At 46.1% G+C, this 25,520-nt stretch overlaps 1 protein-coding gene across 2 annotated transcripts in view; it reads left to right on the forward strand.

The window, feature by feature from the left end:
• The window catches only part of UBA6 (ubiquitin like modifier activating enzyme 6), a 1,035,692-nt gene that overhangs the window by 371,413 nt on the left and 638,759 nt on the right, over positions 1-25,520 (forward strand). For both annotated transcript variants that reach the window (XM_086961917.1, XM_086961916.1), the window contains exon 16: positions 23,070-23,148. In XM_086961917.1, coding sequence (XP_086818043.1) covers positions 23,070-23,148 — 79 coding nt within the window. The remainder of the gene's footprint in view (positions 1-23,069; positions 23,149-25,520) is intronic.

The raw sequence follows: 25,520 nt of genomic DNA on the forward strand, positions 1-25,520 counted from the left end.
GATTTGCACAGGGCATAGAGTGAGCTCCATAGTAAGTTAAATGGGTGCATCCAGTCCAATTTCCTCCATACTCGTCGGATGTCCAGATCTGCACGCCACAGAAAAGTCAATTTTGTCTAGCAGACAATACAGTCTTAAAAAAGAAGCGCATGCACATGCATGGTCAGGCCATGCCCAGAATCCAGCCCCTGTCTTTGAGGTTTTTAATTTCTTTATCCCCACGTTTTATTGCATACATATTATTGCTGAATTCTTGTGTTTACTGGATGTTTGTGCCAATAATTAGGGTTTCTAATTGATACTTCTAACTGCAGATTCCTCACCTTTTAAATATTCCCAGGCTGCAAACTGGACCTGGAAACTTTTTAGTAGTACCCCTGCCCGCCAACCAGGTGGCATTGTGCAGCTCCATGCTGACATCATTACAATCTGGAGGTAATCTGTGGCGCTGCAATAAAGCACCAGTAATGCACACTGACGTCATTTCCTTTCTTTCTCTCCCACCAGACATGGATCCGGCACTACCTCTCATCTCTGATCAAGACAATTCTATCCAAAAACGATACCAGTGTGTGAGTGTCACCCCCTAAAACTACAGGGTTTAAGCCTTTTAGGCACCGTTGCGAGCAAATGTCTGTGACAAATCCCTATCAGGTATGTCTTTGAAGCTTGGGGTCGAAATATGACCCCAAGGCCTGCGGTGAGTGTGCCCAGATGAACAGGAAGGTCATATGGACATATAAGGTGAATCTTAACATGGCAAAACACCAAAGGACTCAATGATGTGACCAATTGAGGTTGAGAGGAAGGTCCCCCTCCTGCTCCTTAACTCGTTCCTGCAGCAGATCTTCATACCGGGCGAAGTCATCAGGTAAGTCAAAGAAGAAGCACTAGATGTCCAAGTGGGACCTGGACCCTACCCACCACTCTTGAAATCCTGAGAATGTGCGAGAGCATAAACATGCCTCTCCATCTCGCTTCCGAACTCAATATCCTTCAGAGCCAATTCCAACTCTTGTCCTAAGGCAGCCTGAATTTCTGTTGTTATTGGTGACACCTCAGCATATAGAGAACTTTCTCAAAACAATGCTGCGTCTCTTTGGCACCCTACATACTCCCTTGGGTGCTCCTTCTCTCCTCAAGGAACTTCAAGGACCTCCAATTAGAATCCCATCGGTGAGTCGCCCTCGGCGCCAGTTGAAACCTCCGAACCCGCTACAGGTTCTGCATCAGCTTTGGTGCCAACTTTGGTCTCGGCAGCAGGCCCTGACCTGGATCCCCATAGACCAACCCAGATGCCTAGGCTGGCAGAAAAAGCACAACTCATTGTGCTCTCCGACTCCGATTCAAACTCGTCTTGAGCTTGACTGAGCTTGTGACCGAATCTTCCTGGCAGCAGTCTTTTAGCAACACATTAGACTCCGACATTTTACCTTTGCCTCAAGGGAGGGATCAGGTTCTTCATAGCTTTTCTCAGATGGATTTAGACAGTGACCAATAGGATTATGGGGATGACATTGTACCTCACTATACTGACAATAACTGGTTGAAGGGCATATAAGATGCGAGTGGTCTGGACACTTCTCCATACTCTGGCTTGATCTCACTCTCCGGGCCTGCCACTGAGAAAAGTGCCTCCTTTTCTCTCCAATTCCAGAAAGTCTGATGGTTGAGGCATCCGCCAGCAGGATAAACCTGAACGCTTTTCCCACCACTCCACCAGACTGTGAATCTAAGCGCCTCGAAAGCTTTGGCAAGTGCATGTTCTCATCTGCTAGCCTTGCCCTGCGCTTGGACAACTCCAGCTGTTTGCTTGGCCACTATTCACACGCACTTTGGGACTCTGTGCCCAGGTGTTGCCTGCTGTTTCCAAGACCTAATGCCCTTCTCACACAGACCATCAAAGATAGTACTATGCAGCACAAACTTGACATTAAATGTGGGCTGAAGACCTCGGAGTGCCAAGGCCAGGCAATAGGCACCATTGTGTCATTCAAACAACTAGCGTGAATGAGGGGGCACCAATGCTAGCCCTATGCAACCGGTCATCTGGCTCCACTGCCATTTTCGTGGCCGAGGCCCTGGAAGACACAGACTGCATGCACAGCTGGTCCGATGTGCAGCCCTGTCTCCCACTCCGCCTCCCCCCATTCAGATCCGAGGCCACCGAAGTCATCTGCGGAGTACCACAAGGATCATCACTCAGCCCCACCCTCTTCAATGTCTACATGAGCCCCCTTGCAGCCATCGCACGCCAACACAACCTCAACATCATCTCCTACGCCAACGACACCTAGCTGATCCTCTCCCTCACAAACGACCCCACCACCGCCAGAACCAGCCTACACAAAGGGATGAAAGACGTCGCCGAGTGGATGAAGAACAGCCGCCAAACTGAACTCAGACAAGACGGAAGTCCTCATCCTGGGATCATCGCCCTCCGCCTGGGACGACTCCTGGTGGCCCCCTGCCCTGGGCACCGCTCCCAAGCCAACGGACCACTCACGTAACCTGGGCTTCATCCTGGACTCCTCCCTCTCGATGACCAGACAAGTCAACACCGTCTCGTTGTCGTGCTTCAACACCCTGCGTATGCTCCGAAAGATCTTCCGTTGGATCCCCGCCGAAACCAGGAAGACGATCACCCAGGCACTCGTCACTAGCCGACTGGACTACGGAAACACCCTCTACGCCGGAACAGCAGCCAAACTTCAGAAAAGACTCCAACGCATCCAGAACACCTCCACACGACTCATCCTGGACATCCCCTGACACAGCCACATCTCCGAACACCTGAGAGACCTGCACTGGCTTCTCGTCGGCAAGAGGATCACGTTCAGACTCCTCACCCACAAGGCTCTCCACGACCTGGGCCCCAGGTACCTCAACAACCGCCTGACCGTCTACACTCCCACCAGCCAGCTATGATCCACCAGCCTCGCCCTCGCCGCCGTTCCACGCATCCGCAGAGCCACCACCGGAAGAAGATCCTTCTCTTACCTGGCAGCCAAAACATGGAACCCCCCCCCCATCCCATCCACCTCCGGCTGACCCAGGACCATCTATCCTTCAGGAAGCAACTCAAGACCTGGCTCTTTGAGCAGTAGCAGACCCCCCCCCAGCGCCTTGAGGCCCCTCTGGGTGAGTAGCTCGTTATACAAATGCTATGATTGTTTGATTGATTGACTCCTTCAGGTGCTTCAGCCACAAAACCGCTTTAGTGTATCCTTCCAGACACACTGTTGAAGGCAGGATCTTGCATTTTCTCCCAGGATGGCAAGGCGTCATGTAGGAAAAATGGTGCTGCGAATACTCCATGGGGGCTACTCCCCAAAGTTCACTTCTACCCTACCGCACCTTCTGCCACCCTTAAGTTGGCTGACAGAGGACCATCTGTCTGTTTTACAACGGGAAGGGCTGGCAGTTTTTAACAAAAGAAGCTAAAGAGAGAGTCCCGGCTTCAGAAAATAGCACTGGTTGCTACTCCTGCTATTTTTTGGTGCAGAGGAAGGACAGAGGTCTCCATCCCATTGCAGCCCTGTGTCCTCTCAATGCCTGTCTGCAAAAAGACAAATTCAAGATGCCACCCTGGCCCAAGTCTTCTCGGTCCTTGACCCTTGAGACTGGTTGTTAGTCTTGAACCTGCAGGATGCTTATTTCCAAATCCCCATCCTACATGCCAACAGACACAATCTGCAGTTCATGGTGAGACAGTAGCATTTTCAGTTTGCCTGTGCCTTTCGTATGGTCACAAAACTGAGTGCAGTGGTCACACCGCATCTTCGGAGGTCAGGGGGTCTCAGTCTTCTCCTACCCTGGAAACAGGCCGTTATCACCCACCTCAGCTAGCGGCAAACCTCCTAGCATTATTGGACTTTCCTTTCAGTGTGCCGAAGTCACTTCGCACTCTTATTTACCAGAACTATTCTGTTGAACATGGTGCATTTTTTTTTACTCCAAGACATTCGGGCTATGATCTTGCTGTTTAACCTCTGTCCTAGATCTTCGTGCAGATGACTATGAGGCTACTTGCCTCCTGCAGGTAAAGCATGCCAAAAGGCAGTTGCGGCCTCTGCAGTGGGATCTGAAGTTCTAGTGGGTGCAGCACCAGGGAGATCTGTCCAATCGGGTCCCAATTTCAGAGGGTTGGAAGAGCCCTGCAATGGTGGTTGTTTGACGGCGATTGGGTCAACAGCAGACTCCTCTCTTTATCCACCCAGCGCTGACCGTGATGATGGATTCCTCGTTTCTAGGTTAGGGATGCCATCTGGGTGAGGTGGAGATCAGGGACCCAGCTTCACATGAGCAAGACTGATACAGTTGCTAACATACAACAAACACCATTGCCATGTGGTTCTGCTCTTTTGACTTTTTTGAGGTTGCCAGACTAGCCCTTCTTAATTAAATCACCTGTTGTGATTTACATTTTTTTTTTAAAGCTTGCTGTATTTGTTTCTACTTACACCTTTTATCATGGCCCAGTGGGACCTGTCACATTCCTAAAGTTTATTCCATTTGAACCTCTGTACAGCTTTCCAGTGTGGCTTTTCACTCTCAAGACAGTCTTCCATATCGCCATAACATCAGCATGGCATGTGTGAGATTCAGGCCCACTCTGTCAACCCGCCAAATACGACATTCTTTCTGGGCAATCTGATGTTGAGGATGCTGGCTTCTTCCAAAAATGGTCACTCCTTTTCATGCCGGACAAAACATCAACTTTCCGGCATTCCTTTGTACACCTCACTTCTATAAGGAGAAAGAGAGACTTCATCACCTGCATCCTGAAAAAGTCCTAAGCTTTTATTTTGATCGTAGCAAGGATCAGTATGTGGGCGATCACCTCTTTGTTTACATTCGCTAGAGTGAACCAGGACAATACAGTTCAGATAAGGAGTGGCTCTTGGTGGATCGTTCTGTGCATTCGAATCTGCTATGTACTAGCTAAGAAGCAGCCATCATAAAGTTTGTGGGCTTATTCCGCCACAGCCAAAATTGCAACCACTGCATTGGTACATGGAAAGTCTGTTCCGGACATCTGTCAGGCTGCTACGTGGACGTCACTTCCTATGTTCACAAAGCACTACTATTTGGACATCGAGGTCCATAGAGATGGCCAGTTTACCTGTGTGGTCCTGTAAGACTTTTTGGTCTAAGTCAGTTCACAGACTCACCATTTGAGAGATACTTCTTTGCTATCTATTCAAAAGGTGAGGAATCTGCTGTTAGAAGTATCCATCAGAAGGACAAGTTACTTACCTTTGGTAATGCTGTCTCTGGTGGATACTTCATCTAAGCACAGATTCCTCACTGACCCTCCAATCCTCCCCGTTCTCTGAACTGGGCTCTTTATCCATCTAATGAGGTCCCAAGTCTAGAGGTATGCAAACAAGTCAAAGCTAATCAGCTGTTTGTTTGCCCAGAAAATAACTGGCATCTTTATGTATGTGTAGGGCTTATATGGAGCTCCAAATGTCACTGCTGGAAGGGAACTATGGCGCAGCAAAGCTGCACGTTGCCACCTCTCAGTGTACAGAGTACTGCTGAAATGTTTACAGATCCAGTCTGATGCCTCGGAACATTCAAAGGGAGAGGAATATGCGGTTAAATGGACTATCCACCAGAAAGAGCTTTAATGAAGTTAAGTAACTTCTTGTACTTGAACATCTCGTCTTAGGTGATTCATGGGTTTAATTTAGTGGTCTCTCTTTCTCTTTCTCTCTAGGGTCTTTGAGCCTTTTCTGAATATCTATAGGCTAGAGGTGCCCTAAGATGCCTAATACCAGGGACCATCAACCAGTTTTGCTAGGATCATTTTATCTAAGGCACCAAGATGGGGTCAGACAGTGGGTTTTCTTCTAACCACTTGTGGATGTTTTCGGTGCATCTAGTGACTTGGTGTGCTCTAAAAGGACGACGTAGGATTTATTAAAAAAAACTGCATGCTTTTTCAGTGGTTAGTATAACTGGCATTGTTTGGGAATTCTGATCCCAATGGTATTTCTGAGAATTTTAGTTTTTTTTTTTACTATTGTTTTCAAATCAAATTAAATGAAACTTTATTCCGATTTTTACAGATAAAACCATAAAAGTCATACAAACATCAATAAAACTCCACATTTGTACAGAATGACCAAACAATGTGGCCAGTGTGATCTAATTACAGTTTAAAAAATAATAAAAATAAATCCCGCTATCAAAGTTAATCACAGCTTGACCAAAGTCTGATGGCAGCCCCTAAAAAGCTGAGCTTATACAGCACGGTATCATTTAAAAGAAGTTCTAAAAATATAAAAGCAGGTCTCCCCCTCCTAAAACAAGCCTTTTTAAGAATAAGAATGATAATTCTTTCCAGGAACCTCATAAAAACTACAAAACATTAAAAAGTCCTTCAGGTCCTGAGGACACCGGCGGTCGCAGCCACAGGGCATGTGGCACTGACCTCTGTGACTGCCACAGGGTTGGGCCAGGAGGTAGTGAAAGAAGTCGAGCCTAAATCTGGTCAGTAGGAAGCGATTATGGTTGCTTCTGATCTCTAAAAGATATGGTTCAGTGGTTGCCACAGTTTTTAATCCAATATACCTGCGCACACTGGGTTTGCTCAGCTCTGTTGATTCTCTATCACAACAACGCCTTGTAAGAAAACACTCTGTTATGCAAGTAAAATCCCTCTGACCTATACCATCTTGGTTGTCAAATAAATCCACCCTTTTCAGGCTGTGGAGGCCGTGTCTTACATACTTTATCTAATGGATACGATTAACATGGTCAAGGGAAAGACAATCCTTTAGAATATCCTTACCAAGGATTTTTTCTTTCTTGGCCCAAACCTTTAACCACAGTGCGAAACACCAGTTTGTTTGAGAGAAAAGCCATCCCAGCTCTTGGTGCACAACACAGGATGGGACACTCTCTAGTAATGAGAGTACCCATCTCAAGAAAGTGTTTTCTGCAAATTGCAGAGCCTCCAGCTCAGTGTGGTCCCATATCTCTCTCCCATTACTAGCCTTTGCTATACATTGGCTCTGTAAATCTTCAAGAGGGCCCCTATCAGTTTCCCCCCAACTCTAGAAGCAAAGTTAAAAACAGCTGTGGTCGCTCTGACCAGATCCCCCTTCTTGCGGGTAATCAAGGGGGACCAACTCAGAGCATCGTCAAACACTACTCCCAGGAAAGAAAAGCATTTGTCGTCAGGATTGACAAGGTTCCTATCTTAAAACTGAACTGCTTTGCTATACGAGGTCCCACCTGCATGACAAATGATTTGCTGTGATTAACCAGCAGATCCAGGCCCTCCATGAAGAGCACAAAGGAGTTTAACAGAAGTTGTAGCCCCCTGCCTGTCTTCGCCATGAGGACAGCGTCATCTGCATATAGGAGAACCGAGAGGCTGCACTTGCCCACCTCTGGGCAGTTAGCTCTTGCCTACAGGAGGGCCTTCTCCAAAAAGCTAATTTATACTATTGTTTTTATTTAGGGTTTGGTTACCACTAGACGTTCCACAGGAGTCTGTGACCCTTATTGTGCCAGACTCTTCATGTGGTCTTGTTTAGAGTTGTTTCTACTATTGTTTATCTTAAGCATGAGTGAGTCTTTTCTCTAAGTCTTCACCTTGAGGTGTCTGGTTTTTCTTCTAAGACTGGATGTGCCTAAGCACACTCTATACCCTGCATGAAAATCTGGTGAAATAACCGTCCTGGACATTACCGTAGGTGTTTCCTCACCCTTAGCTCCAAGCTCCACTGAATTTTTTCTGTGGTCTTCTACTAGGGTTGTCTGTATGTGGAGTTTCTTTGTGTGCAGATTGCCTTGTCCTTCCTTCAGGGTCACCTGTTGAGCTTTTGCTCTGAAGGGTCTACCCAAAGGTCATGTTTAGAATGCATGTTGGTTTTTATGTGACTTCCTCATAGAGGGTGGTGCAGTGGACGTGTCTTACAGCCGTATTCATGCAGACAGTTGGCATCCAGTGTTTATAGGGGTGTCGTACCGCCTTTCAGTAGGTGGTGTTTTTATACCTTCTGTTTCCATTCTTTTACTTGCCATTGGCTTCTGTGGCTAGGCAGTTACAGTTTCTTCTATGTGCTTGCTTGTAGGTTCCTTTTTTCACCCAGAGATGCAACTTCTTACCCGTGAGATCATCTCTGGGCTTCCGTGAAGTGCTCCTGCAGTTTCTGGCTGTCACACGCTTCCTGTTGGGTCTCTTACATGACTGGTATGGTGGGTGGAGCTTTTTTCCACATAACAGCAGGACACGTTTTTTGGATTGTTTATCCTAGATTTCAGCCTTTCAAATGCTTCTTCCTAGTTCCTCTATCTCTAGGCTTTAATAGTTTTTAAAATGGTTGCCTCACTAGTCCATGTCCTTTCTGAACAAATATGTCTTTCTGCATTAAGTGACTTTTGTCAGTATCCCTTAGACCGAGGCTATATGGTGTAGAAATTGGTTGGGGAGGGAGGTTGCATGGGTCTCCTTACCTTTGATTCTGAATGGTTCCCTATTACCACTTTTGGTGTGGTGAGAGATTTATTTTTACTACCCCTTGGTTCCCCCGATAAAAGACATGTTAGTTGTGCCTGGTTCTTATATGTGCCTGTTGAGAACTGGTTCTGTTGGAAATGTTTGAGTTCTTAACTTAAGCCATCTCCTGCCAGCTTACAACAGGTTTCTTATGAGCAACTAGCTTGTTTTGCAAGATCGTTTCTCCAGCTCTGTCGTTGCATGTAAATGGGGCAAAGGCACCACCATAACAGTTGCTTCCCTGAAAGATAGGCTGACCTGGGACTGGTTGGAAGTTTTAGGGCCTGGTGGCTGGGCATATTTTTTTAAATGTGTTTCTAGAGACTACTTCCGCCTGGTGTCAGTCAGAAATACTTTTATTTGATCTCGTTAAAAATCCTAAAAGAGTGGAAGAAGTTCAATGATACAAACATGTTAAAAAAAATAATAATAATAATTAGGTAAATTGTTGAGGGTTAAAAAGGAGCTGACAGAAAAAGAATAAAAACACAATGCTGTCATGACCTGGATAGTCGTCCATAGATAATACATTAGATAAAACTTTCATGTTAAAAAGAAGTTTTGAACAGAGAGAGGCGGTACTGTACACCGGGGGCCCAGAATTTGTGTTGATCCAGGAGAAGAACAAGGGTCCAAGCGGTCTTAACTGAACCACTCCAGTTCATTCTTATTTGTTGTCTAAATCTTTGACAGCCATTTTCCAAAGCATAATGGCTTTGCAAGAAAGTTCGATGGAGTGGCCTCCAAGACATTGTATGACTGCCGCTCTGCATGTCCGTAGCTGATTTTTTATCAGCAACTTGCGGAGGACCCTTTTCCGAATTTCTAGAAGTGTGGGGCAGATGCATAGGAGATGTAAGAGGCTCTCTTCTCCTTGTCCACACAGCCGGCATTCTTTTGTTGACCATACTTGTTTCCATTTTGGGGTTAGGTCCTTCGTGGGGAATGACCCCATCATGGTCAGATAATGCTTTTTATGTTGTGAGAAGTGATCTAACAAGTATGGTTGTGGTTTGAGCGACTGATAAGAACTGATCACTGCCCAAGCGTGTTTTTTCTTTGAGAATGCAGTTTTATCCATTAGCTGTGAAATTTGTTTGGTTGCGCTGTTTACTGCCTTTTTGAAGCCAGAAAAAGGGGTGTTTGTGTGCTGTGCCCCTTCGAGGTGTAAGTCCTTGAGTGAACTTTTTAGGACTGTAACGATGGAATTATTTAGCCTCGCTTGCTTTTCGATTTCCTCCCAGCAGTAGTGGGCTAATGTGTTATCTTCTGCTTGCCTCATCCGCCAATAGTATTTGATGACCGCCCCTTGTCTGGCTGGTTTCTGTTTTTTTTAGCCCGTATTCCAGTCGAATCTGGGCTTGAGAAATGTGCTGGGGAATTAAGAACAACCTCTTGAAAAAGCTTGATTGGGCTTGGTTAAGGGCGGCTGCATCTATTGTATGCATTATTTCTGACCCGTATGATATGGTTGGCATGAATTTGGCTGCGATTACCTTCAACACATGCCCTGTTGAGCTGCCTTTTAATTTCCTGTGTAAAATTTTAAAGGCATAGAGAAGTTGTTTTGCTTTTGTTCTCACTTGATTCAGCTGTTGTTTGAAGTTAAGGTTTTGATCGAGTTGAAACCCTAGATATTTTTAAGATTCCACCTGGGTTATTTGTTTGTCACCCAGGTTCCAGATGAATTTGCCTTTTGACCCTTTTTTATGATGTTTTGAGAAGCACAGCACCTTAGTTTTCTTGCGATTAATTGTTAATTGGGATGCAATGGTGTAGGCGCCTAGCTGGGTCATTGATCGTTGAAGGCCTATCGGTGTTTGTGATAGAAGGACGATATCATCTGCGTATTGAAGCCTGGTGATTGGTGTTTTGCCCAGTTTTGGGGGATCGGTTTGGACTTGTTGAAGGTATTTCTCGAGGTCGGCGGTGTAGATATTAAAGAGGCATGGGGCCAGCACGCACCCCTGTTTTAGCCCGTTTTTAGTTTGGATCTTACTTGTTATGCTGCACCCATCTCCTTTTTTTATTTGGACCCATGTATCCGAGTAAAGGTTGATAATAGCCTCCAAAAGTTTTGTTGGTGCTCCCAAGCTTTGCATTTTGGCCCATAGCATTGCCCTCTGTACTTTATCGAATGCTGCTTTGTGGTTGATAAAGCAGGCATAGAGGGAGCGGGCTTTGGCCATAGTTTGATTGGCTAGGAGTGTGACCGCAGAGATGTTGGTGAGGGTGCCCATTTCAGGCCGGAATCCTGTTTGTGTGTTTGGCATCAAGTTTGTGTGGCTCACCCAGTCTTCTAAATCTGTCAGCAGGTTTGAGGCGTAAATCTTGGCTTCAACATCGATGAGTGCGAACAATCTGTAGTTGGCAGGATCTGAACGTGGACCAGATTTGTCTATAGGATTAAGGATGCTTCCTCTCCAGGAGTCTGGAATCGTACCTGACGATAGTGCATGTGTGAATAATGGAGTGAGGATGTCGGACCAGAATAAGGGGTCATTCTGGAATAATGCGTTAGGCAATCCGTTGGGTCCTGGAGCTCCTTCGGGCCTTAGATTTTTTTTATAGTTTTAAGGACCCGATCTTGGGAAATCTGCAGAGGTGCTTCTGACAGTTCAATCGTAGGTGTTTCACAAACTATTACTGCAGTGGGGATTTCCTGATTTGTGGCTCCTAAAGGTAGGCTGTCATTATATGTTTGCTCGATGTGTGCTTTCCAAGTGTCCTCTCCAAGTGTCCTCCATTACGTCAGAATTGAAGTGCCTGTTCTTACCGTTCGATAGCTGGTTGATTATATCCCAGAAGAGCTTAGAGTTTTTTTGGTTGCTCGCATGGAGGAATTTTGCCCAGAGTACTTCTCTGAAGGCTTTCTTGGCTACCTTGGAGTCTCTTTTGAGGTCTTTTCTTGCTTTTGATATTAGTGAAAGAATGTCCTGAGTAGATTCTGGGCCTCGAGTTCGCAAATGCCTTAGATGTTTATTCAATTGGTTTTTTTGTTTCCTTAAACTGGTGGTGAACCACCCTACCCCTTCCGGTCTGCCTGGTTTGCGGCCGTTTTTTGAGAAATCTTTGTTTAGGTCTTGAGCAAAGATTTCCCAAACCTTTATGCATGATTGATTGACTTTAAAACTCTCCGAAAGGGTTATGCATGTGGCCATGATGTCACCGATATTTTCCTTTTTCCAAATTAAACGTTTCAGATTATAACATTTTGCGAGTTGGGACATCTCTTTGTCTTTTGCTGGGTCGGCCGTGTTTACGAGTAAAGTGAAGGTTTGTGGGTGGTGGTCGCTTTCTGACCTATCTTTTATTTCAAAGTTTGTGATATGTGGGAGAAGGTCTAGGTTTGTTTATGAATAGTCTATGATGGAGCATGTTCTCTGCGTTACCCGGGTATATGCTTGGTGGCTCTCTGATGTCACTTGTCCGTTTAACACGCCCAATGATCTTTCTTTCAGCAGGGAAGCACATCTATTACCATGTGTGTCACGTTGTTTGCTAGATGGAACGTGGCCTGTTGGACTGTCTTTCCTTAGATTTTGTAATTTCATGTTAAAATCTCCTGATAAAATTATGTTGGAGTGTGGGTGAGCCAGTTTTAATGTATCCAGTGTTGCTGCTAGAGTATCAATATTCAATCTCTTTTGTTTGGATGATGGGTGGATGTATATATTCAATATTAGTAGGCTACAGAAGGTCGGGCTGTTAATTTGATACATAGCATCCATGTTGTATCTAAATCGTCTTCCGTAGCCTGCCATGAGATGTGGGTCGAGACATAGATTGAAATCCCTCCTTTAGCTCTTCCATATTTCGAGTCCTTCTGGGCCGGGTTAAGATATTCTTTGTAACCTACTATTGGTGAAGAATTTGTTTGCCATGTCTCTTGAAGGATGATTAAATCATGTTTTTTGAGAAATTCCATGAAGTCCGGATCTTCTAGTTTTGAGCTCAGGCCATTTATGTTCCAAGAGCAAATGTTACACCCGTGGTCTGTTATTTTAGCTTTGGAAGGATTTGTTCATGCAGTACATTGGTGGGTTCCGGCTGGGTTCTCTTTCATTTGCCCTATGTGTTTTCCTGCTTCCGGATGAATGAAGGTTATGGTTATTTTCCTACTATCTTGATCTTTGCCAATTCTTGGGCTTTGGTGTTCTGGGCCTTTCGCACCTCTCAACAAGCTCTCTGGTGACTTTAGTTGTTGAAGTGGGGTGGGATAGCGGGCGGGCGTTGTTTTTTTTAGTTCTATACCCCATTTGGCGAATAAAACCTGCTGCTGCCAGATTTGCTCTGTGATGGAGTTATCTGTAAAGCTTACTATAGTGATTTCTCGACCAGATGGGTCGGGATTAGAGCTAAATTCAACGCTTTCAAGATTCCCCGTCTCGATATGACGCAGGGATGGGAGTGCTTTGAGCAGTTTTAATATTACGCTTCTATTAAGGATATCATGGGTTCCCCTTGATTCGAAATGAGGGATGAAATGCAGCTTTTTGCAGTAGTAGTTATTGCTGTCGGAGAGGACCAGCTCTGAGTGATGGCTTTTTTTAAGTTCTTTTCCCTCTGAGAGTTGTCCCGCGATGGTCGGGCAAGGATTCTGAGTGTTGCATGCGGTATTTAGAGGAGGTATATCATTGTACATTGCAGTGGTTGGAACACTGCTTTCCCTGTGTATCCTGTATGTTTTGTCAGTGGTGCACCCATCCTAGCTTTCTCCCTCATTGGGCCAAATTACGTCATTTGAGCTGGTTTTAACAGGTTCTATTGTGTTGCGTCTGGTGGTTTTTGTTGGGGTTTGAGTAGGCTGAGATGCTACATGCCGATTCTCTTCCTTTTCTGCGGGTTTGAATATGCTTTATACTTTTGCTGGCTGCGAATGTTCCATTTTTGGTTGCTTTTGAATTGTTGTGTTGGTAGGCTTATTGGTAGATGAGGTTTTATTGACCACAAGACTTGCTTTCTCTGTGTTTGTTGTTGATGTATCGTCTTCACTTTGGGTAACATTTAGCTCCGTTGTGGTACTGATTACGCTTGGTGCATGTCTTGTTTGTTTTCCCTTTCTTGACTTTCTTAGTCGTTTCCTCTCCCGCTTTGATAGTGAAGCTTTAGTAATTGCTTCTTCTCCAGTATTAGGGGTGTCTTTCATAGATTCACATGCCTGAATCATTCCCCGTCGTCGGAGTGGGAGCCCACGGTACATAAAAAAGCAGTAAAATATACCCTTTGTACATAACAAATAACAATATACCCAACCCGGAAGTAAAGTAGCCCCAGCTACAGTAAATACAACTTCCACATTAGAACCTATCCAGGTCATTATGTATGGGCCAAACTGCAGCCAATCAGGCCACAGCTCCCACCAGAATGCTCTCCCCAGAGACCCAGGCTCTCAGATTTTTTACCGCACGTCGTGTGATAGGGAGTCCCTCTGAGCTCTGCTCATTCTTTCTCTACTTGTCAAGTTTCTTTCTTCTACAATGTCTACTTCAAAGTCCCTGTTCAGGACCTGTGACTCTTGTGGAAAAGCGAGGCTGTTTAAGGAAGATCCACACACTCGCTGCATCTACTGTTTGTACCCTGACCATCAGGCTAAGGAGTGTAAGATCTGTCGCAAATTTCCTCCTAAGACCCTCAGGGATAGAGAGGGTCGCCTGCTGCTGTGGCTTCAGCAGATAAAGGATAAAGATGCGCCACTTTCTGAGGTAGGAAGTTTTGCCTCAGAGTCTTCTAAAGGGTCAAAGAAGAGGAGGGCTGAGAGTGCTGTGCCTACTCCTAAGGCGGCGAAGCACCAGATCGCTTCAGAGGCTGGTGAGCCTTCTACTTCTAAAAGTCAAAAATCCTCAGAGAAGTCTGTGAAGCTTCCATGCTTAAAAAGAACAGAGTCTTTAGTGTCTCCTGTGAGACCTGTGACTAAGGCACCAACAGCTCTGCCGAATTCCAGTCAGGCTGCCTCTGCTATGACTTCTACTTTGACTTTCTCCTCACCAAAATCGACTATGGTGATGTCCTCAGCCTCCTCTCCAACTTATGTTCATGTTCAAATTCGTCCCATCTCGTCGACGAAGATTGTCACACCTCTCGTCGCCGAACATACGTCGACGAAAATGAAACAATCGTCGAAGAAACCCTCGTCGTCGTCGACGGCTGTTCCGTCGACGAAGAAAACCTTGCCGACGTCGACGCCATCGTCGACAAAGATACCGTCGACGGACCCTTCGACGACGAAAAAGACCCCGTCGACGGACGCGTCGACGAGAACGTCGTCGACGAAGGTGAAGATTGTCTCGTCGACGGCCCCGTCGACGATGAAGACTGCTCCGTCGACGGTTCCCTCGTCGACGACGAAATCCACCACGTCGACAAAAATAACACCGCCTCTGAAGTCGAAGGAGCCGTTGTCTTCAACGACGAAGACGACGACACAAGGCTCGGATTTACCACAATTACAAGACAATCCACCCACACCAAAGTTGTCGTCTTGTACAGACCTGCAAGTATGGTCAGCAAGAAGCACTGCCATACCTCTACAATCTCCAGCCACAACTGCAGCTTTGTTGCAGAAAAGGTCATCTCAATCCACGCCATTATCGCCACTCCAAATGCCTGACAGGCTCTTGGATTCTGAGGAAGAATCTGGTGATGACATGTTCCAAGCGGCTGAAAGTCCTTCTGACTTACTGATACAGGTTAAGGATCAGGAGGAAGAAGAACAGCAAATTCAGGCACCTACATTGGTGAACACACCAGCGCCAGCGATGCAGATGCCAATGGCACTTTTTGAAAATTTGCAATATATGCTAAGCGATTATTATCGCCGCTTCCCACCTTCGGAGTCGGGCGATTCTCATATTACCTCCCCACAGCCTCAAATGAGTCAAAATGCAAGGGCGGGTAGGTCGGAAGAGACACAGCATACCCGGCCTACCACACCACTCTCCCACCACCAACAGGAGGATGACAATTCTGATGAGGACACCCATGAGGAAGGGGAATTGAATAAATCGGACTCGTCGGAGTATGAAGATTATCAGGCAGATACGCCTTCCCCAGATGAACAACCGAAGGCTGAGTCACCACCGGTGGATATAGCGAACTTCCATAGGATTATGGACAAGGCTACTAAAAGATTTCTTATTTCTATGGAAGCTAAACAAGATGAATGTTTTCTGTATGATTTTAAGACTTTATCTCAAAAGCAAAGTTGGTCTATTCCCATTATAGACTTTATCTGGAAGGAAGGGCTTAAGATCATGGCCACGCCAAACTCTTCTCCTGCGGTATTGCCGCGAGTAGACAAAAAATATAGGGCGCCCGCCTCTTCACCTGCTTGTCTCATCGGTCAGGCGAAAACGGACTCAGTTATTGCGCAGGCAGCTCAAAAGAGGGCTAGGAACCCTTCAACTCAGATCTCGATCCCTACGGACAGGGACGGAAGACGCCTCGATACCATTGGCAAAAAGGTATCTACTATTGCGGCCACCACAGTTAGAGCTGCAAATTCGTTAGCAATTGTGGGTAGATATGACTGACAAATGTGGTCTGACATATCGCCATACATCCAGAAACTGCCTGAGCCTGACCGCTCTGAGGCCACCAAAATTTAGCAAGAAGGCGAATGTGCTTCGTCTGAAATTATCGACGCAGCAGTGGACGTGGCGGCCACAGGATTCAGACAATTGGCAGGAGCTGCGGTGCTTAGAAGAGAGGGATGGTTAAAATCTACGTCCTTTAGACAAGAAGTACAAGCCAAGGTTTTAAATATGGCTTATGACGGCGAGTTCCTTTTTGGCACACATGTGGACGAAGCCTTACAATCCATTAAGAAGGATACGGAAACCGCACGATCGTTAGGTACTCTGCAGTACCGTAAATCTTCCTTTCGTGGTGCAAAAGGAAGGGGTAATTTCTCCAGTAGAGAAGAATATTACCAGCAACGCCCATATTCTAACAACCAAAACAACCAAAGGTACCAGCCTTACAAGCAACAACCTTATGGCCAAAGACAGAGTAATTATACACTGTCCCGAGGTAAAACTACCTATCGGGGCAGAGACAACGCCAACAAGAAGTGAGAAAAGCGTCCTGCCGCCACTTTGCCTCAGACAGAAACAAATTGGAGGAAGAATATCCCTGCATTACTCTCAATGGTCCAAAATTACAACAGACAGATGGGTCTTGGATGTAATCTCAAAAGGTCACATATTGGAATTTGTAAAGACCCCTCCAAATTCGCCCCCAAAAGGACCGCCCCCAGCACATCTCAGGGAGCTATTCGTCCAAATCAATGCAATGATTCGGAAAGGGGCAATCGAGAAAGTACCTCAACATCCGAGAGGAAAAGGATTTTACTCTCGTTTTTTCTTGATACGCAAGAAATCGGGGGAATGGCGCCCCATCCTCGATTTGCGTGCCCTCAACAAATATATCAAGAAGTTGACGTTCAGAATGGTGTCACTCCAAGAGATCCTCCAGTTTCTGACGGAAGACGACACCATCTCAGAGGAAGTCTTTCCTGGGAGCGACTCTGGATTCCAAACACGCTCAAGTCTTCATTTCAAGCGAAAGACAAGCAAAGATCCAGGAAATGGCGATTGCACTCCTCAGAAAAAAGTGCGTTTCAGTTCGAAGATTCAAGTCTTTCCTAGGGATGTAATCATCGTGCATCCTCCTATCCCCAAACTGTCGTCTGAGGATGAGACCACTACAAGAGGAACTCAGCCACCAATGGGTGCAAATATCCGGTTCCTTCGAAGATGTCATCGTCTTAACACCTCGGATGAAAAATGCAATCCTGTGGTGGACTCAAGAACGCAACCTGCAAGTAGGCTGCGCCTTTCTCGCAGAAGTCCCCAGTTTCATCGTGACCACGGATGCCTCGCTGGAAGGTTGGGGCGCTCACCTTCAAGGGATGACAATCAGTGGCAAATGGAACACACAGCAAAAGACATGGCACATCAATTTATTGGAGTTGAGGGCCATTTTCCTCGCCCTCAAATCTTTTCAAGCGACTGTCAAACTCGTCCGTGTTGATCCGAACAGACAACACGACGAGCATGCATTACCTGAACAAACAGGGGAGTACAAGATCAGCCCGGTTGTCCCGGCAAGCTCAGGAAATCTGGAATTGGGCCCTGGCACACAACATCAACTTGGCAGCAGTACATGTCCCAGGAGTAGCCAATGTCCTAGCAGATTCCCTAAGCAGATCCAAATGCAGCACTCACAAGTGGGAGCTGCATCAGCCAGCACTGGATCGAATTTTCCAGAGATGGGGTCACCCCGATCTAGATCTGTTCGCGACCTACCACAACAAGAAATGTGTCCATTTCGCGAGCTGGATTCCCCACAGGGAATCTTGCGGGGACGCTCTCTCAATGAACTGGGAACGACTCATTGCCTACGCCTTCCCTCCGATTCCTTTAATTCCCAAGGTCATCAGGAAAATGAGGAGGCAACCGTGTCGTATGATTCTAATCGCTCCACGGTGGCCCCTGCAATATTGGTTCACACAGCTTCTTCTCCTCTCAGAGTGCGAACCAGTTCAGCTGCCTCAAATTCCGGATCTTCTGACAATTCAGGATGGCAAAATATATCATCCAGACCCTCATTCTCTAAAATTATCAGCTTGGCTCCTCAACACCACGAGTTTGCACACTTGAACATTCCACAGGACTGTCAAGAAGTCCTGAACAATGCTAGAGCACCTTCTACGAACAGAATTTACAGGCTTAAATGGAAGCGTTTTTGTGCTTGGTGCAAAACTATGGATTTACATCCTATGCATGCTGAACCAGACAAGATTTTACCTTTCTTTTTACATCTGGCTAAATCAGGCTTGGCACACTCTACACTTAAAGTGTTTTTAGCGGCCATATCCAGATACCGTCAGGACGGTACGAATTCACTATACTCCTCAAGAATAATCCAGCAATTCTTTAAAGGTTTATTTCGCATGTTTCCACCAGTACGTCGGCCACCTCCATCCTGGCACTTGAATATTGTATTAGCTCAACTCATGCGCCATCCTTTTGAGCCGATTCATAAAGTTGATCTGAAATTCATCACCTGGAAAGTTGCATTACTACTGGCATTAACATCAGCCAGAAGGGTCAGTGACATGCAGGCGTTTACATCTAAACCACCTTTCTTGCAATTCACGAATGATTCGGTGATGCTGCGCACCAACCCGAAGTACATGCCCAAAGTACCATCGGATTTCCACCTGAATGAGCCAGTCATACTTAAGACGTTTTTTCCAAATCCGCAGACACCAGCTGAACGAACTCTACACTCGCTAGATATCAAACGATGTCTTAAGTTCTATCTTTCCAGGACAACTGCCATCAGGAAGACGGATCAGCTATTTGTTGCGCATGGCAAACCAAGACAAGGCTGTGCAGTGACAAAACAAACTATCGCTAGGTGGGTCTCTTCAGCGATAGGGCTCTGCCATCAACAGGCAGGTAAACCATTACAGACCTTACCCAGAGCACATTCTACAAGAGCAGTCTCTTCTTCGACTGCTTTGTTTGCTGGTGTGCCTCTCCTGCGAATCTGCAGAGCTGCAACTTGGTCCAGCAGGCACACATTCACGAGGCATTACTGTCTGGATTCTTCGAGCGATACCGATGCCTCGGTGGGAAGAGCAGTCCTGCGTAATCTTTTCCAATAAGGTGAGCCTCTGCTATTTCTTTCCCACCTCCTCTTGCTCTTTTGACGCCTATTGTGTTATTGCTTTTCATTGTGTTCTTGCATTACTGCTATGTGCCTTGGCGTCCAAGAGCTATGTATGATATTATGGCTATTACTGCTCACTACTCTGATTCAGGCATGTGAATCTATGAAAGACACCCCTAATACTGGAGAAGAACAATAGTTACTTACCTGTAATCTGTGGTTCTCCAGTATTGGTGTCTTTCATAGATTCACATGCACCCACCCACCTCCCCTCAGAGTCTCACTCAGGCTGTTTTATCTATACTTTTCTCCGGTACACTCCGGTGCTACAAAATCTGAGAGCTTGGGTCTCTGGGGAGAGCATTCTGGTGGGAGCTGTGGCCTGATTGGCTGCAGTTTGGTCTATACATAATGACCTGGATAGGTTCTAATGTGGAAGTTTTATTTACTGTAGCTGGGGCTACTTTTTCTTCCTGGTTGGGTATATTGTTATTTGTTATGTACAAAGGGTATATTTTACTGCTTTTTTATGTACCGTGGGCTCCCACTCCGACGACGGGGAATGATTCAGGCATGTGAATCTATGAAAGACACCAATACTGGAGAACCACAGATTACAGGTAAGTAACTATTGTTCTTTTGCAGGTGGCTCGTTGCAGTGATCAACTGGTGGGCTGATCGAGAAGGCTACATTGTCCGAAAAGGTTTTTAACTGTAGTGTTTTTGTGCTTTCGGGTGTTAGAGCACTGTTGAGCCCCCCTTCTTTTACATTGTGCTCTTTTGGGGGACTTGGGTAAACCTGATCTATTTCCTGCTGGGTTTCTTTGAATTTCTTTGTTGGTGGATTAATCTGTGCTGAGGTGTCCCTGGCGACCCCCAGTAGTTCGGACATTAAGTTTGGAACTAAGGCTAGTTGGTCTATTATTTGCGTGCAATGGCAGTGGTTAGTTAGGTAGCATGTTTCTCGGTCTTGCTGCATCCGCTCTATCATTTCATTAAGGTTTTGCAGCTTTTGTTCCACCCCCTGAACGTAGATAGCTAGGGTGTTTAACAGGCCAACTTGGGTATCTAATTTGTCTGCGTGATAAGTCATGGCTTTACCAATGGTATCCAAAGTGTTTAACAAATGGGGCCAGACTGCAGAGGGTGGTGGGCTGGCTGCCTGTACCGGTGAAGGTGTATGCTCTAGGGGCAAGGAAACCGGAGAGGCTGGAATTTCGTATACTTTCTCCCTATTTTGCGACTGCGGCACCATGGGAGAATTTTCGAGATTTTTTAGACTAAGAAATAAGTCATCTTGTTGCCTTGAGGGCGGTGATTTTATGCTACTTCGATGAACAGATTCCGGTGAATAGTACTTGTTGGTTATTACTTTGACCGGGTCGTCTGTGAGTAGGGCCGGCGACAGCATGTGTATGGTACCGAAAGGACTTAGAGGACCCGTGCTTATCTGATGTATTGAGATAGCTTCTTTGTTACCGTTAAGACCATTGTGGCTCGGTAACAGTTGTTGCTGCCCCTTCGGCTGTGGTTCTAGGATAAGCGGCTGATGGTGTATTTCTGCTTCTATGGCGTTGACTTTATGGATGTGACCACCTTCTGAAAGGGGTTTGATTTTTAGAATTTGGGGACCATGGGCTTCGCCTTTTGAGGCGTGATCCGGGTCTGGACCTGTTGCCCAAAGTTCTGCTTTTTCATTAATGTGACTCTTGCTGCACTTATCGAGGGGGATATTCGTATCGTCTTCACTTAGGCCGTCAAAGGTGTCAATGCTAAGACTGGTGTCTTGTAAATGTTTGAATTGTTTAGGGTCATGGCATTCCTGGTTGTTTTTAGCTGTTGTTGTGGCCACTTTTAGGAAGTCGGCGCCCGTTTACTGCTGTTTGGGCATGTATAATGCCTTTAGTGACAGGCGGGGCTGTCTCAGCCACTTTTTTGCTGACAGCTGACTTTGAGCTTGCGGGTTCAGAGATGACTGTGATGCCCTGTGTTACGCCTTCCGTCCCACTCTGCTTGTCGCTATTTGTTTGCCTCGGCTCCGTAGGTGACATTCCTTCCTGTGTGGTACCTGATGCTATGCTGTTGACCTCCATGACCATCTCCTTTTGTTTTTTTTTTGCTTAGGGCTGAGCTGTACATTTTTTTTTTTTTTTTTTTTTTGGAGAGGGTCGTTATTATTATTATTGGTCTTTTTGCTGATTGTAGAAAAAATATATATATATTGTTTACTGTTTTGTTTTGCTCTGCTGACCCGTGAGCCGGATGGGGGGTGGGGCAGACTCGTGAATCACTGCCGCCGCCGGGCCGGGCCGAGCCGGAGCACGCCCCTGCTGCCGGCGGGCGTTCGCTCGTGCTCAGCTCTCCCCGCTTCACCTCACCTCACCTCAGGCCTCCGACCGGCGCTACTCTACTTACAGCCTGCAGATCGCTGCCTGGCTCAAGCTCCGAGCTCTGCAACACATCCGTCACTGGTTCACTGGTTCACTCGCAGAGTTCGCAGAGTTCGACAGCACCGCCTCCAGTGATCCGCAGGCACGTCTTGGTGCTGACAATCAGAATGCCACCAGGCACTCTGATTGAGTCTCGCTGCTGCCACTGCCAAGTTCCCGAGGGTCCCGAAGGTCTGGTCCCCAGCAAGGTCAATGTGGCAATTGCTACTTTCTCCACTGGCTCCTCTGGCTTCACCTGCGTCCGTCTGCTTTCCACTGCTACCACTCTGCTCCCACGTCGGAGGAAGACAGGCTGGGCGCCGGCCCCTAATCTAACAGCCTACCGCCCCTGTCCCCCTGGCCTCGGATGCAGACCGGGGTTGGGCCGTTGCTCGCGGCAGAGTTGGCTCTCACACCAGGAGAAGCAAGCGGGCAGACTGTCAGATGGGTACGGGCGGCGCCGAGGGCTTTCGGATAGCCGCGCAGCTCAGAGCGGCTTCAGTCCTGCAGGGCTGCGGTCGACAACAACGGACTCTCCAATTGGCCTGGTGTTTTACTATCGTTGGCTAGGTGGAGTTTTTCCTGTGTCTGCCTCAAAACAACTTCACAAAAAATTCATAAAGGCAATTCTTGGAGCACTCACCAGGGCTGTGAGGCAACATCTCAAAGCTATTTTCTGAAGCTAAAAAGTTATGAAAACTAAAGAGAAAACACAAATAGCATAAGATGGGAACATGCATCTTTCCTATGTAAGTAGGGGAAAGGGCAGTCCCACACATGACATATCTTACTTTATTTGATTTTGCTTTGTGCTAGAAAAGCATTACCTTTCTTTTTAAGTTTTTCTCTCGCCTCCTCCTCTGCAGATCGAATCATAAAGAGGCTTTTAGATTGAACATCCTAGTACCTGGCTTTGGGCCTAGTGCTTCCACAAAGCTGGGTCAATGGGAGATTTAGGTAGGTCATGAAATGGTTCATTCTCTGAAGCAGTGGTGCGTTTGCCTTGGAGATAGCCCACTTACTGTATGAGTCTACGAAGTAGCCCAGGATTCTAGAAAATACTAATCTCTAGTGACTCTTGCTGGCAATTACATTTCTTTGTGGTCTCAGGTAAAGGTTCCTCATGATTGCAGGCTGACATGGCAGTCATGGAAGGGCAGTAATTCTATATTCTCCAAGAATGGATCTTTACTACATTCATATGCTAAAATCATTAGCCGCCATGGGGCTCGGAATTCCCCCAGTGCATTTAAAAGAGCATTACATGTGAAAGATGCAGTACTTTGTTTTTGTGAGCAGCAAAGACCCAAATAACTGCATCAAGGCACATATGCACTTGAGGTTTTTAGTAACTGCACTACTCAATCAGCTTTCCATTTTGTGGTTTGTAGGTGAGTCAGAAAATATACTTATGTTTTACTTGTCTCTCCCTCTCTTCTCAGGGGTGATCGGTACGATGCTTTGAGAGGCTGCATTGGAGAGTCATTGTGTCAAAAGCTTTATAATTTACATGTTTTCATGGTAAGTAAGGCCAGTAGTAACTGAAAAACAAGTTATCTGATTCTGTGAAGATTTGTATAGTTGAATACTGGAAATGCCTCTAGATTTCAAAATTGTCTTTATTCTGTCTCATGGCATACTTTAGGAAAATACAGAGAGCATGCATTTTGTACTGGATCTTAATTTTAGGTGATGTTCTTGGATAACAGATGGACTAACAGATTTTGGCTTGAATACACAAAACCTCTAAATGTATGTTGTAGTATAAGAGAGCTTTCCCTGAGCGAACGTGAATGGAACATGTTTCAAAGATGCTGAAAAATAACAAGTCTTTTTCTAAAATCCTTTTGTAGCACAGAGGTGTGTCATGTTTTGGTATTTGTGGCAACAGTATTTCTATTCAGTCAATATCTGAAAACAAATTATTAACCAGAGTCTGCTAGTACTGTGAACTGAAGTTGGGTGCTTTATGAACAGCTACTTGTTATTCACCTTAAAGAACTTGCTCAACTCGTTTGGGATTGGTCAACGGAGATATAACCTTGCAAATGGGTACAGAATGAAACATTTCCCTAGCAAGCTATACTGAAAAGTAAGAATTGCTGAAATCGGAATAGAAGCACTGGATTAGGGACAGGCTGGGAGAAGCCATAATCGGGTCTGTGATGGAGTGTCAAAAAAACTGAGGATTAGCTAAATCAATATTGATGTGGGGAAGGTGAGGAGGAGAACCAAAATAGTATACAAATCCCTGTACCTGACTTTGAGAAGGTAGACAAAATATATCATGTGGACTTGCATTCTTTATATGTGCATTAAGGGTAAACTGGACATGAAATAGAATGCAAAAGGACTCCTGGTCCCTTGACATTTGTCGTTCTTCTTCCGGTGCCAACCGTGCATCAGTCTGCATTTTATCCTCTGTTGGATATTTCATAGAGGCACATGCTTGAATCATTCCTCATTATCAAAGGTGAAGTCTTTGGTAATTTTAGTTTCAGTAGATTGAGTAAATATAATGAACAACATTAAGGCAGGCATAACCGCTTGACCTCATCCACGCCCGGTAATTTGATATGCAGCAGTAAGCAGTATTAATATGCCTTCAGACAAACAGTAGTGATTTTATATAGAAAAGTGCATTCACCTCATTGTAAACATCCAAACTTCAATCAATGTATTGAACGTCTCCACTCCCTCTAGACGTCTTCATATGTCCGATTCCTATCATACTTTTGTTTAAAATATTATTTTTGTAGACCTCTGCTCTTAATTTGAGCTATTTCTTTCTAAATTATCCTGGAGAACGTCAACAGTCCCATTTGCAGCCTTCCGTCCCTTGGAATGGTTGTTTCGTACACATTTGGCCCAGTGAATATTGTCTTCTTATTATCATGCCTTAACAAGTGAAAGAGTCAGAAATCTCTCTTCTGGGACTGCAGGACACACTGGAACACCTGTAGCTGCGGTGAGAGGCAAGATGGCGATCGTCTGAGACCGTAGCAGCGCACAGGAACAGAGAGCCAGGTTCTCAAAATTAATGCTGTGATACAAGAAAGGTGATGCAAGTAACAAGCGGTCAGCAATGATTTCAGAGACGCCAGCAGAAACGCTACGTGCCCCCTCAAATTTACATGGACGCTACGTGCAACTGGTTGGGACGCTTATTGGACTGGCGGTGCTTAGGTACTTTAAATACCTTAAGAACACTCTCTTGATCGTACCTGGGTGTCACATTGGTGGTGGATCGCGTTTGCTGATGGCGGCATCGGTATCCGCATCAGCGCCGGTGGAGGCCATGGAGGTGGGCAGGATGGGTCCGAAGTCGGCGCCAGCTGCAGTCAAGGCAAAGACGACGCGTCTCATGCCCAGGAGTCTTGCGGAGGCCGTAGAGGTGGGAGCAGGCGCAGATACGTGGGGGAGGATGCAACGCCGGTGCGGACGCGCGGGCGAGGACGCTGAGGCAAACAAGCTGAGCTGATCCAGGAGAGGAAAGAAAGAGGCGGGGCTGTAATGAAGGCACAGCCGGTCGGCCCTACGGTGGTAGACCTGCTGAGAGGTCCTGCAGGAAATGCAGTTTCCGCTCCTGGAGAAGTGGTCCGTAGCAGCAGTATAGAGGAGTCAAGAGCTGAGGGAAGTCCGATGGTGCTGCATACAGACCCCCAGGTATTGAGACATGCTTCAGGGTAAGGTGTGTCTGGAACTGACCCCTCACTTTCACCGAGTGCTAACGGAAGAGGGGATGAACCTGGTATTGGTGCTCTAGAGTCCGAGCTTGCACCCACAGAAGCTAATGCTGCTGCACATTTGCATGATATCAAAGGCCAAAAGATAGTAGAAAAAGGGAGCATGGAAAATATACCTGAGAAGTAAGCAGAGAAGGAGCTAGACTT

Source organism: Lissotriton vulgaris, chromosome 3_1, assembly GCF_964263255.1.
Source record: "Lissotriton vulgaris chromosome 3_1, aLisVul1.2, whole genome shotgun sequence".
NCBI classification, from domain to species: domain Eukaryota; kingdom Metazoa; phylum Chordata; class Amphibia; order Caudata; family Salamandridae; genus Lissotriton; species Lissotriton vulgaris.